General features: G+C 38.3%; 1 protein-coding gene across 4 annotated transcripts in view; it reads right to left on the reverse strand.

Annotated features, from left to right (window-relative positions):
- The window catches only part of NFKB1 (nuclear factor kappa B subunit 1), a 123,175-nt gene that overhangs the window by 81,372 nt on the left and 26,732 nt on the right, over nucleotides 1–15,071 (reverse strand). Inside the window, exons 1-4 of one of the 4 annotated variants that reach the window (XM_079919679.1) lie at nucleotides 14,536–15,068; nucleotides 13,861–13,936; nucleotides 9,659–9,696; nucleotides 5,263–5,361 (exon numbers count right to left, since the gene is read on the reverse strand). In XM_079919679.1, coding sequence (XP_079775805.1) covers nucleotides 5,263–5,361; nucleotides 9,659–9,696; nucleotides 13,861–13,936 — 213 coding nt within the window. In that variant the 5' untranslated portion in view covers nucleotides 14,536–15,068. Of the gene's footprint in view, nucleotides 1–5,262; nucleotides 5,362–9,658; nucleotides 9,700–13,860; nucleotides 13,937–14,535; nucleotides 15,069–15,071 lie in introns of those variants that run through there. The other 3 variants (XM_079919678.1, XM_079919681.1, XM_079919680.1) reach the window with 3 other exon arrangements.

The following is a 15,071-nucleotide window of genomic DNA, read 5'->3' on the forward strand; positions in this document are numbered from 1 at the left end:
GATCCACGATGAAATTAGAACTGAGGAAACTTTAAAGGGAAACTTTGTAGGGCAGTATAATAGATTATTAAATGCTGAACAACAGGAAAGCTTTTCTTTAAAAAGGGCAAGATGTAAGAATTAGGCTGCATATTTACCTTCCCTAGATTTTTGAATATTATTATTTTTTCCTGTAGGAGTCAGAATAAACTCTACATTAGGAATGAAGAAATTTTATCTACATGATAAAAAGGAATCAATAGAATCAAAGTGAACACTAATCTTCAAGTGTTTTAGCCCAATTTTAACTCTTATTTGCCCTGAAAAAAAGCCATCATGTATAATAGAAAATTTGAGTTGAAACCAGTAAAAATTAATGTTCTTGAAAATGCCGGTATTCATGGAATCATACTTGTATAGTAAAAATATTAAATATATCACAGATTGAAAATTCAGAGCAGTGGTTTACCTATGAAGAAGAAGAAAAAAGTGAACAATGGGTGGGGCTTTAGTTGTATCTTTTATTTTAGAAAGAGATCAGAAGCAAATATGGTAAAATGCTGATACAGTTGGCCCTCTGTATCCTCAGGTTCCACATCAGTGGTTCAACCAACCACAGATGGAAAATATATTTTTTCAATTCCAGAAAGTTCCAGAAAGTAAAACTTAAATTTGCTGCGCACCGGCAACTATTTATATGGCACTTACATCGTACTAGGTGTTAAAAGTAATCTGGAGATGAGTTAAAGTATACAGAAGGGTTGTGCAAAGGTTATATGCAAAGACTGCCCCATTTTATACAAGGGACTTGAGCATCCATGAATTCTGGTATCTGCGGGGATCTCAGAAACAATCCCCCAGGATACTGAGGGATGACTGTACCTGTTAAATCAGGTGGTGGTATATGGTGTTCTTTACATCAATTTTTAAATGTCCCGTACACATGAAATATTTTATAATTAAAACAATTTTTTAAAAAGAATGTGAAGACTTCCACGGCAAGACCCGTGAAAGCTAATGGATTCTTTGACATGAAAGAAACATGCAGAACACCAGATGGTTCAACAGTCCTAATTCTAGAAATAATCTCAATATTGTAAGAGTGTGTCTAAGCCTAGCATACATCCAGCTTATCAGAAATAGGGTATTAAGCATAGGACAAAACTCCAGTAGCAAAAGGAGAACTGGGGTAGGCTCTTAGAGTTGGTTTTAAAATGATTTAAACTTGAGGTATCACATTTGGACAATCAGCACGAGAGAAACCCAAGCAGGGTTCCATGTTTACAAGCTCTATAAAGCCCAGCTAGAGGTCTGCAGCCCCCAAACCACAGCCAGCCCCTACAGCTTTGGGGCTGGCTCTCAACACTTTGCTGCTGCCTGTGTGTGACCAAGCGCATGCTGAACCACTAGCCTTCCAGGGGCCGCTCCGGGGCGCGTGGTGCGCTCTCCCAGAGGCAGGATGAGAAGAGAATGAGTGAGGCCGGAGGAGGGAGAGGAGGGTAAGAGGCTGTAGGTGAGGAAAAGACAGAGCCTGGAACATTTTACTCTTAAGTCTGAACAAATGTCCTTTAATAAATATGGAGCATACGTAAATTTCAGAAATATCATTTCCTTCCAGTAAATGTAAATGCTCTCCCTCTGAAGCTCCTGTGGAAATGGAATTCGGTGAGAGCGTGGGGCACTGGCTATTACACCACCCTCTACTGTAAGGGGGAACGAGGACCACTCCATAGATGCCTCTGTTGCTCACACCCAGTGGCTATGCAGGTTTACAGCCTTGACTGAATCCATCTCCACTTTCACTTTCTCTTCTGTAACAGTTTATAACGGAGAACCAACAGAACTCCTATGTTAACTTTTAGGTATGCAGTTATCATAGAATATGGAATGTTTAGGATATGTTTTTTCTTCTCTTTTCTATCTTTCTCCTTAATATCCAGGCACACTAACTCAGAGATTCTATAAGAAATTATAGAGTCGCCATGATCATCAACTCGAAAATAAGTATCTAATAATCAGGAAAAGTACACACGTTTGCAAAATAATATACTCAGGCAATTCTATATAACCTATGCACTATAGCTTTATATAGCAGAAAAGTATGCAAAGGAGAAAGGTTAAGGTTGATTAGACACTGCACCTAGATCAGTGGTTCTCGAGCAGGCACTTTTGCCCCGCCAGGACACATGGGAATGTCTGGAGACACATTTTGGTTGTCACAACTGTAAGGATGCTACTGCATCTAGTGGGTATAAGTTAGGGATGCTGCTAAGTATCCTACAATGAACAGGAAAACCCTCCAAAGTATAAAGTTTTCTCACCCAAATCCCTGGCTAGTTGTATCTATCTCACCGCTTGTCTTGCAGCCTCACAAGTAGTGCGTGCTTACTGAACTACTGCCAGATACATGTACAGTTGTGAAGATCCTCCTGGTAAAGATACACACTGAAAGCAATTCCTTCCTCTGCCTAAATTTTACAGGCAAGAGAGATTTAAAAATCCATTTGTAAACCAAAAGGTCACCCTCAACTATCCTCTGTGAAAAACACTATATATTAAAAGTGATATTGGGGGCTTCCCTGGTGGCGCAGTGGTTGAGAGTCCGCCTGCCGATGCAGGGGACACGGGTTCGTGCCCTGGTCCGGGAAGATCCCACATGCCGTGGAGCGGCTGGGCCCGTAAGCCATGGCCGCTGAGCCTGCGCGTCCGGTGCCTGTGCTCCGCAACGGGAGAGGCCACAACAGTGAGAGGCCCGCGTACCGCAAAAAAAAAAAAAAAAAAGTGATATTGGAAGAGCTCTGGGAAAATTGCCTCATGATTGACTCTTTCCCTCCTCCCCATCCTTCTGATTAAGAGCTTCAAAGATAAATAAAATTACTTCCTTTAACCATTACAAAGAGCAGAGTCATTTAAACTCTGAGTGAATGATGACAGGCTAAGAGAACAATGACAGTTTGTAATAGACTCTCTAAACTATTCTTCATTTTCTTACAACTGGATTAAATGCTTAATAAATATATGTTGAATTAGTGAATAAAAATATAATTGGGTGAAACAGTGAAGCTGTAGCTGAAGTTCAATAACAACTAATCTTACACATTTACATTTTGACTTCCTTTATTATTAGTTGTTTATGTATCTAGATTTCCCACTAAGTATTAAACGCCTTGATACAGAAACTATGAGTTGAGAAGAACATCTAATGTCCATTAGGTTGTTTTATTTCTATTTTGTAAATGTGAGGCAACAACCACTACATGAGAAGGATGTATGAAGACTGAGCATAAATGGATATATAGTTTTTTTATTCGGTAACAAATTTATAACAAAGCTAATGTCATGTAGTTTTTAGTATCAAGAACTGTCACTTAGCCACAGAAGACTGGAGCAATAGGAGTAAGCAGTTCTTGAAAATACTGTAATTTATATTTTTTTGTACAGAGACAGTCTAGAAAAAAACTCCCAGTTTTTCTCTTAATGCTAATTCTTCAGTAATTATAATCAGTGTCAATGCAGATAACATGTATCTTTCAACTATCCTTATTACAAGTACACATGTATAGACACATACAATATTTATATACAGGACACACAGACACAGGTGTTAAAAAGATAAGTGCTGGATCTGACTCCCTAGTATCTGAGTACCCTTTACCCCTGAGCTCCTCTCCCATGTTGTCCAGAGTTGTAATTCTCTGCGCCTTATCTCACCATTGTCCTCCTGTGTCCTGTCCCCTGGGTCCCGGCCCTCAGCACCCCAAATGCACACGTTCCATATAAGAGTTCAATAAGCAAGAGCCTGCTGTAGGATGATGAGCCATGGGTCCTTTGAGGACAGCAAGGCTCCTCTCTAAGAACCTCAGTTTCCTCACAGGCTTTACACTTTCTACCTAACAGGGTTGTTTGAGGATAGAGGACATAATGTACGTAAAGCACTTCGCAAATCTTTGGTGCTTAATAAATACTAATTCCCCTGTTTTATTGCTGAGCCTCTTTCCTCATTCAGATTCTAAAGGACTTGAGACCATAAGACTGTGGCTAAACACATCATATTTACCCTGCCTAATGACCCTTAACAGGAAAAACATCTTTCATTCCACAGGAGAGCTCGGACAGGAGACTTAAAATGCTAATACAATTGGTAGGACCAATACTACATAATATTCTGAAGAGGTAAAGAATCACAGGATTTTGTTTTAGATCCGGGATAAGAAAATAGAAAGGGCTGGACCTAGAAGTGGGATATGAGGAGAGGGAGGGTATAAAATGCAAGGCTGAAAACCAAAGACAAATTTCCTTGACATCACGATTTTACTGGAGGTCTGTCTTGCTGCCCTTCACCTACTCACAACACCAAACCAATAAGAAGACTGAGGCCAAAAGAATGTTATATCCTAAGAGGCACGCACACCTTAGTGGAAACTGAGTTGATAACCTTTGCCAAAGCCTTGAATCACTGAACAAATGAAAATGTTTATAAATTATGAAATTGCAATTATGGACTGGTTTATGTGCAAAACTGATAGCAATCAGTCTATGAAACAAGACATCACATTATGAAAATAAAAAACTCAAATTACCTCAGCGGAAGATATTCCCAATTAAATAAAAAGAGAGAAAAAGAACCTGAAGGTATAGAAAAGGCTCGGCCAAGCCCACCACAGCATATCATGAAGTACTACATTCCAAGCACCACCACATGTGGACGCGCAGTTGCCCAAGCAGAGGCCCTATGGTATTGCCAGGCTCTCTGTGGACCACTTAGATACATTTTCTCGTTCAATCTCTAGAGACTTTATGAAGTAGAGACCATTAACATGTCTGCATTTTGCACATTCAGGTACTGAGGTTTAGTAGTGTTGGATAACCCAGGCAAAGGCACGGAGTCTGGATCTGAATTCAGGCACTGAAGTTTTGTTTTTCAACTGAGGTTTGTTTTTCACTAAAACTCCAAAGAGCTGAAATCAAGCACTCTCTCAAAGACTTATTACAGTTTTAGGAAGTATACAACTAAAAAACCCTTTAAGATTATCAAGAAATAATAAAAGTTCTGTTAGTTAATGTTGAGACAATTTGTTGAGACTAAATGGAGATATTAACAGAGTTTTAAAATCTGTCACCTCTATTGCTAAGAGACATTTCTATTTAAATATTATAATAATCACGTGAACACTTCAGCTTAGGCACAGAGGCAAATGGTAGTTATATTTAAATGGTTCCTTTCTTTTGCTCCTAGGACATCAAATCTTCCAGAATTCACATGGAAAGATACCACGAACTTACTTTGACCTGAGGATAGGACTTCTTGTTCTTTTCACTAGATGCACCAGGGAGTCCGCCATGGGAGGGGCCTTCACACACATAACGGAAACGAAATCCTCTCTGCAAAGGTAAACACAAGGTGAACAAGTTTGAGAAATACTTACGAAAAATTATAGGGACAAAGTTATACAAATTTCAAATGCTTGGTGTATTAAAGGAAAAACATAAACTGTGAAAGATGTAGATGAGAACCACTTTTCCCATAACCTTATTACAAACATTGATGGTAATTGATACTTGTGCACTGAGCTGTGGCTTAAAAGCCAGGTCCCTGGCCCTGCGGAACCTCTCCTGCTGTGCTATGTGGACAGTAACCTGCTGCAGAGTTTAAGCCTTAGACTCGACGTGCTACAGCTTGTTTGCATCAGCTTCCTCATCTCGAATTGCTGCTGCCAAGCTCTGAAATGGGCCATATGACTCAAAGTTAAGCTTCTCTGACTCTTGAAGGAATTCCTTTATCGACTCCGATGACAGCTGGTCCAGGAGGGCATACAGAAATGTCTTGTTAAATATATCGCATCAGCGTTGTAGAACACACCCTACCTACGCTAGACCTCACATCTGGTCAGCAACTCTCAACAGCTCAGAAGAGAAGAGTTTTAAGATTATCGCTATTATCAGCTCCAGCTGGACATGTTAACTGACATGAATAAATCCAAAACTAGATAGTCCCTTTATATATTAACTCAAGAACTTTATAGACATAGTAAATCGATTAAGAATTAGCTAGAAGCCTTTACTATGTGGGCTGATAAACACCTAAGTTCTATGTTTTTTTATCTATACAAATAAGGTTAGACTAGACCATACTCAAGATCTATTCCAGTTCTAACATTTTATGACTTGCAAAGCTAACAATTATAACTGTGCATATTTGTATACGAAGAATAAAACAAGAGCACTTATGAGAATGGCTCTCATCATCATATTAAGGGAGCTTTCAACATTTTCCCTGAAAGACTCAACTTTATAACGATGTCAAACAATTTGTGGTAGTGTTAGTAGTTTTAATTATACAGTCACTTGACCAGATGGTTTTCCTATTTTCAAATTCACCCTTCAGTGAAAAGAATATGTTAATGCACTTTAAGGAACATCCTCACCTTTCATCTATGTTACTGTGGGGTTGACTTCATATAAACACTACTGGATCCCTAGGCATCAGAAGCTTCGAACACCCACTACTTGGTGGTGAGGGCTTTCTCCCTTGCACACTGGACAGTGGAGCCCAGCAAACACGAAGGTTTTGACAGCTTTGAGCTCACAGACCAATGTAAAATTTCTGCCCTCCTTAGATTGCACTGCATTTCACTATGCCTCACAGGGTCTTGAAAAGCAGTCTGAGAGGTCCTGGTACCCTGAACTAATGAAAGCACCTGAAATTGTTTCTAAATTCTGTGAGAATTTTCTAATTTCCAAAGAGGATCAGTCTAAAGCATATTTAATGGGACAAATAAGGCCTGAAGTAAATTAGTCGGGGAAACTGCTTCAAGTCACACATGGGTCTGGTGTGTATGATCAACTGCTTAGTCGGGGAAACTGCTTCAAGTCACACATGGGTCTGGTGTGTATGATCAACTCATCAAAGTGGCACCTAAAACAACTCTTGCAAATGGCTCCTCGGGAGATCCCAAACCTAAACACCTGGGAAGCTTTTTGAGGTTAGTCATTTGGAGGCAATTATCCTCTGTTTTGCTTCGCACAAAATTCAAACTAAAAAAAAAGTTACAAATTCAGACCTATACCTTTTATAGACAAAGGCTGTTGACTTTGTTTTTTTTTTTTTCCGGTACGCGGGCCTCTTACTGTTGTGGCCTCTCCCGTTGCGGAGCACAGGCTCCAGACGCGCAGGCTCAGCGGCCATGGCTCACGGGCCGCTCCGCGGCATGTGGGATCCTCCCAGACCGGGGCACAAACCCGTGTCCCCTGCATCGGCAGGCGGACTCTCAACCACTGCGCCACCAGGGAAGCCCAAGTTGACTTATTTTTAATAATTAAGTGAAATTTCTAAAAGCATGAAAAAGCAACAGCGTGTGTAACAGCCTCCAGAATTGACTAGCCATAAAATAGGGATTTACCTGACTGTTAATCAATTTAAATACAAGTTCAGTTTTTAAATAATATTAGATAATTAGCACTTAATAATATGCAACAGAACTGGATACGCTAAAGATTAGTAGTCTATGCTGTGACTCATCTCTGTCAGAGCTGGGGAAAAGACCCACAGGTCTCTGTGGCAGAGACCCCAAAGACAAAAGAACACTTTTCTAGATTTTATTTTTTAAACTTAATAAATTAATTCATTATCTTTAATCACAAAATTCCTTCAGGACAATTGGAAAAATAAGTACTTATACATATACTTTTATATCTTAATGGAAGTGGTTTCAAATAGAATATGAGTAAAGAGACATGTCTTAATAGCTTGCTTATCATTTAAAAAACAATAGACATTATTCATGGTTGGATAAGAGTATTAAACTTCCATGCAAAGGAATTTCTAACCTGAGGATAGAAATTTATTACTTTTTTTTTTTTTTTTTTAAGGAAGCTAGGATGTCTTCAAATGTATAGTCTGGATGCATTTCAGATTCTAAATTTTTGAGATTAAAGGTTTGCCAATCCACAGCCATTCATCTCAGTAACTCCATTTGCTTAAAATGAGTCATCAACCTCAAAGGCAAGGCTATAACCATCCGGTCAGAAAGTCTGACTTAAATACAATCTTCTTACTTTCACTGGAGTCAGACATCAAAATATTATCAGTTTGGTAAGCAAACACACTGATTTACTCAGATAAGCTTTTACACATCCACAAATAGCGAATTAAATTTTGAATTTTGGACTTATGTAACCCACCCTTCAAATAAATCATAAGTATCAATTTTTCCTTGTGACTACTGGACCCATAGTAAGAAACTGCATTTAAAAATTCTTATTGTAGCGCTATGCTTATGAAAATGGATATTTGAAAAACACATTTTACCTAGTATGCAAATAAAGTTTAGTTGATTTCTCAGTTTCACAGACTCAGAAAATTTTCCAGGAGGCCAGACTACTGCCTAGAATGTTAAGGGATAACCTTCCACTGGGAGGGTCTTTGAGAGAGTCAGTGGCCTCCTGTGGGAACTCACCACTATGGAATTGGACACGGAGGTAAAACAAAGTCATGTCAGCAGCCTGTGGGGTCAGGGTGTGCCACCTGCAAGCGACTAAAACAACGGCCTCAAGTCTCACGTGGCATTCCTGTCCCCACACCAAAAACGTTAACCCAAGTTCAACCTCGTAAGGGTAGTCTGTTCGGTCATAGTTAAGATATTTACATCCTTTACATCTTGACCAAAATCCAAATACATATATAAGGCCACGATTAGAGTAACCACAACCATGCTTTATTTAAGTTCTCGACCCAGTTAGCATTTGTTAAGTGTTACACTTACTTGCCTGAGCTACTAAAAACATTTAGGAAAGGTATTGGATGATATAACTCAAGAGAGCAGGTACACTCATCCTCAGTCTCACAAAGATGTGCTAATAAGCACATCCATTTGGAGATTTACCGACTTTGTCCTCATTTTGCAGAAGACTATACCATTATTTCCATCCCTCAATGACTGAAATCTCCTATAGGCAAATATTAGAGATCCTCTTCCCTCCTCTTTGATAGCACTGGTCCCATACAATTTCTAATAACTATTCACCCATGGGGGCATGGTGAGGAGGCCACTTCAAGCCAGGTATCCTCTATAGAATCTAGTAGTAAGAAGAAGAGCCTGATAAAATAAAATGCTCCTCTCCTGACTACAAAGAGACTGAGTCCAAAGCTAACACCAGAGAGAACTCAACCGTCCATTCTAATACTTTCTCTACACCCTACTGGTACCTTTAGTATCTTAGGTTACATGTTTCAAAGACAGAACAGAGAAGGCTGGAGCTCCAAAGGAAGGAGGAAGGCTAAGAAGTACTGCATGTGCAGGGACATGTTGATGGACGTAACTCAGCGTACATGAACTGCATGCATGTGTATTCCCTTATAAATGAAAATGAGTGGAGATAACCTATGCCTCTCCTAGGAGTGGCTGGTAAGCAAAGTTAGTAGAGATCGTGGGATATCAAGGATCTCTAATTAAGTTTTACAGAACTACATACTGAGGCTCAGGAGAGTGTGAAGAATGACTAAGAGAAATGTAAAGTGGATGAATAAAGTTGTCATATAATTTGTCAGGTTGTTGATCTTCCAGATAAGGTACTTCCTTTGTAAAATTCATTTATTATTTTATTTGGTGCTTGAGATATTAATATTAGACTTATGGATCTAACAATTAAAGAGAAAGTCCCACCCCTTTCATCTTCTTACCTGTTTAGGTTGCTCTAATATTTGAAGGTATGGGCCATCTGCTAAAAACAAAACAACAAACAGAAACCAAAAGAAACTGTGAGGCTTCTCAAATTTGGTAAAAAGAAAAATATATACATATAAAAGAAGTAAAAAAACTGAAATTATGTTTTTAAATATAGGCTTCAAATAAATGTTTTAGCTAAAATTCCACAAGGATATATCTTCCTTGTTTGAATATTAAATTTATCCTTATTTTAACAACAGTTTTACACCGTCAGAGAGAACCACACTATATAAACGTCTTGTTGAATGGTGATGGCGCATTGCACAACCCGACAAAAGGCATGATGTCTGGCAAGGATTAAGGCGTCAACAGCCTTCACAATCATGTCCACTAACAAAGCATTTTTTAAATGACACAAATACCAGTTAAAAGCAGCAACCACTTCCTGGGCACTATGAAATTTTCTTTTGCCGTCATATCATTAGACACTGATTTCCATTCTTCAAAGAGAATGTGCTTAATGTGAAATTACAAGAGACTGAGCTAGTGCCTACACGTGAAACACACATATAACGATCTCAGGCTATCCGCTTTTCCTTACACTAAGTTTTTGGTTCCTTTCCAATACTCAGAATCCATAAGTACTGCCCTCATTCCTTAACTGGCTAGCTTGTTCCTCCTCCCTCCCAAATTTAATTTGGTCTCTCAGACATGGTAGATTCTTATTAACTCACAGCTTTTGATGTTTGTATACAACTTTTGAATACTGTGCTCTGATATAAACTCTGTTCTAAAACAAGCATTTTATAAAATTCTGAAAATAATTTAGATAGGTGCATACCAATTAATTGTTATAAAAACAAAGAATACTAGAAGCTTAATCCATAGCCTGCTATACCCGAGTTTGGAAACTCAAAGGAAAATCAGAAGCTCTGACAGTATAAATTCAAATTTGTTCAATATGAGAAAGTCCCTAAGCTTCCCAGCTGGTTTTTATGTCAACAGTAAAATAATCCATAGCTCTGCAATACATAAAGGTTCATGGTGTTTCTCACTTGTTTGAATGTAAATTAAAATGGTACTAAAAAAATTCTAGAATGCTTTGGTGTCCATTTCAACCTTCACTGTCTCTAGGACAGAAGTTCAAGACTTATTTTAGATAAGTATATTTATTAAGAAAGCTAAACTTTCAGGTTGAAATTAAAAATAAACTTTAACTTGAGAGAGGATTTATTTTTACCTTTTCAGTATTATGATCAGTCAGGATAAGGCTAGAAAACTGTAGGAAACTAAGGTATAATTATTTCCTGTTATTATTCAAGAAATTTACAAGGAAGTCAGTTGAAAAATGACTGAATTTGAACTGAGACATACACAAGAAAAAAGGGTAGGGACTGACCAATGTAGTATAATTTAGGTAACTTATCTTCTCTTGTCTGTATGAAATTAATTCCTGGATGTATTTAACTACTTTTAGAAAAGAAACTGTTAGAATTTTAAAATTCCAAAAAATGGCTAGAATTTAATTTCTGATAAGGAGATAAAACTGATTAGAAAAGGAAATATTTTCACACTGCTAATATAAAGTCTGTACAACAATATAATAAATCTATTCATTAACATTCCCTCTAGAAAGCTAAATGAACTTATGAAGAAGAGAAGTCTTTAAGAAAGCAACATTTGACAGCAAGGTCCTACTGTATATGAATAGCACAGGGAACTATATTCAATATCCTGTGATAAACCATAATGGAAAAGAATATAAAAAAATGTATACATATGCGTAACTGAATCACTTTGCTGTACAGCAGAAATTAACACAACACTGTAAATCAACAATACTTCAGTTAAAAAAAAGAAGGCAACATTTGGATGCCATGGAAGATATAGAGGAGTTGGAACACATTTACACCAAACTTCAAGTCTCTCATTTCTTATTAACTCTTCTAAAAATACTTGAAGTTTTGCTATTATTTTTGCTGTATGATTTAATTTCCTTTAAATATGTGAAATTTTAAGGTTTGGGAATTTTATTAGTGAAATGGGGCCATTTTTTCTCTTTCAGGGAACACACTCAAACATTAAATCAACTAGAAAATTAGATTTGATGTGCATATATTTGTTTTAATGCCAATTTTCCTTGGCCGCATTTCTATGCCATGAACTGACATCCTACAGCATAATGTTATAGACCTAGCAGTCGTGCCATATCCGATAGTTTTCCACAAGTAGCAAAACTACTAATGGTTTTAGATTTCAAGAAATATAAAACAGTCTACATGAAAATTACAAATTAGTACTGGTTTATATTACCTCTCTATCCCTCTAAAATGTGAATAAAACATCCATACATCTTGGTTTATAAAAACTGAACTATGCCACTGCAATGCAGAGGGAAAGTATGTGACAATAAAAATGATGAGGTAATAACTGGAAAATATGATTTTGAGGTATAATTATAAAAGTTTTTCTAATGTTATGGGCTAAATAATTCCTACAACATGAAGCTCTGACTATAGAATATTTACTGAGATAGTTCTTTTGATCATCTTATTTCTATCGCCATAAACTTGATGAAATAAAAACACTAAGAAAGCATCTGCATCAGGATATTGTTTGGCATCTACAAGGCATTAAATGGAATATGCTTCCTGAGGTCAGAACCTTTCATGTTTTCAATAAAGTATCAGTACCAAGAAAAAGACTTTGATCCTCAGAATAAGAAGTTCACAGGAAACACAGAAGCTACCAAGACATTTACTTGTTCACAGGAAGCTGACCGAGAGCTTATACTGGACAGCACTTGAGGAGATCTCAGGTACAGTAGCCTACAAAATATGTTTTGTGGGGTAAAGAGAGAAAGGGCTCAGCAGCACACTTCGTGAAGCTAATGAAGGTGAAGGTACAGCAGATTTACTTTTTTCCCTTCCCATGAACTTCTAGAAATAATAGATATAAAAATGCAGAAAAACATCTGATCTAAAAAATGAAAAGTGCCAGAGTAACACCACTAATTTTAAATGACGATGATACAAATTGGATAAAGTCTCCCATTGAGGACAAGCAAATCCATGGTAAATAGAATAGCTGATGCCCACTTCAGTGATCGCACAACTCTCTGTTACATACAACTTCCAAAATTGACTCACATAGCTTGTGAACATCTGGCGAGTCCCCCGGTGAAGTGAGGAGCACATAAAAAGAGCTATCACAACAAGCTTACGTAAGAATCAATAAATAAAAACAGAGACTGAGTTGACTTTTTTTAATCGGCCATATGAGATTAAACAATTTGTTGATGGGGATAATTAATAGAGTCACGTTAGGAGGAAGGATGATCCTCATGAGTTTATCCAACTGGTCAGAACATAAAGCAAAAAGCTTTTTAAAAAGATGATTTTTCTACTGAGATGACTTTTATTATTTTTGTACAATTTATGTTCCCAGTGTCTGGTATACTGGCTGGCACACAATAGGTACTCAAAAGTGTTTTTGGAATAGATCTGAGGAGTTGAGACTGCCTCATGTTTGCCTGGGACAAAGGAAACAGGAGTTATAAAGACACCAGAGATAACAAGATTGGGTGAAAGGAAAAATCCTACATGGAGTAAAGAAATTCCTTTTGAGCTGTGCTAGCAGATATCAGCAACAACTGTCAGTTATACAATGGGTAATGTTTGTGCAAACACAGTCCAAAAAAGTATACTGAAAGATTTTTTTTTTTATAAATTTATTTTTTTTTATATTATTTTTATTTTTGGCTGCATTGGGTCTTCGTTGCTACATGCGGGCCTTCTCTAGTTGCAGCGAGTGAGGGCTGCTCTTTGTTGTGGTGCAAGGGCTTCTCATTTCGGTGGCTTCTCTTGTTGTGGAGCATGGGCTCTAGGCGCGTGGGCTTCAGTAGCTGTGGCTCACTGGCTCAGTAGTTGTGGCTCACGGGCTCCAGAACACAGGCTCAGTAGTTGTGGCGCCTAGTTGCTCCGCGGCATGTGGGATCTTCCCGGACCAGGGCTCAAACCCGTGTCCCCTGCACTGGCAGGCAGATTCTTAACCACTGCGCCACCAGGGAAGTCCCAAAAGATTGGTTTTTAAAACATAAATCACCATTTCCTTTCCAGGTACCTCACTGACTTTCTAAAAGAATGTACAGAAAATCCTGAATTTAAAGAAAGCAAAAGTAAAATGACAGGGCAACAGAGATGAGGAATTTTCTTACCTGTTGGCAGTGGCATCTCTGGTGGAAATAATTCTGGATTAAATATTGTATGATTCAAAGGATCCAAATGAAACATCTATAAAAAGGAAAATTTAGATATTTCAGTCATTATTTTTCCAACATTGTATTAAAAATTCGAACTTGAAACACCTAAAACTTAACTACAGGAACAAAAACTAAAGCCAAAACCAAAAACCCGAAAACACTCCAAATCAGAATCTAAAAAATACACTCAGGAGACCTAGCTAAGTTCTCATATGTACGGAACTTTACAGGGGGCTATGTGACAAAGGGATTTCAGGAGAATGACCTAGCTGTAAAGTCCACAGAGGTAAGGACATGGTGTAGCTTGCTTACTGGTATATCTGCAGGACTCAGTGTACATTTATCAGAGTGGATGCTTAAATATTTGTTGAATTTATGATTTAAAGCTTATACTCTCTTAGAAATATAAGCATGAGAAGATAATCCTAGAAATCTGTATTTCTTTTATGATGATAAATAAACTCCTCCTCTAGCCATCCAACTTCAAGGCCTGAAAGAATTAGGTAGCAGCCCTAGAACAACTTACAGAAAAACTGAAAATACAACTTAGTCCAAAGAGCAAATAACTGAGCACTGAGCTCCCTCACTTTTTTTTTTCCACCTTTATTTACCTAGCACAACACAAAATACCTGGAATTTAGTGGGTGTGGCAGGCTGAATAATGGCTCCTCCACGGACATCCACATCCCAATCCCCAGAACCTGTGAATGCTATCTCATATAGCAAAAGGGATTTCGTACATGTTATTAGGGTAAGAATATACAGATGGGGAGATTATCCTGAATTATCCAGGTAGGCCCTATAGGAGGGATGCAGGAGATCAAAGTGAACTGTAGGAGATGCAACAATGGAAGCAGGAAGGTGGAATGATGGAAGGGGTCGCAAGCCAAGAAATGCAAACAGCCTCTAGAAGTTCAAAAAGGTAAGGAAAGCTTTCGGAAGGAATGCAGCCCTGCCAACACCTTGATTATAGACTTCTGACCTCCAGACTGTAAGAGAATAATTTTTTTTTTTTTTTTGCGGTACGCGGGCCTCTCACTGCTGTGGCCTCTCCCGTTGCGGAGCACAGGCTCCGGACGCGCAGGCCCAGCGGCCATGGCTCACGGGCCCAGCCGCTCCGCGGCATGTGGGATCTTCCCGGACCGGGGCACGAACCCACGTCCCCT

Source organism: Stenella coeruleoalba (genome assembly GCF_951394435.1).
Source record: "Stenella coeruleoalba genome assembly, chromosome: 4".
In the NCBI taxonomy this organism is placed as follows: Eukaryota; Metazoa; Chordata; class Mammalia; order Artiodactyla; family Delphinidae; genus Stenella; species Stenella coeruleoalba.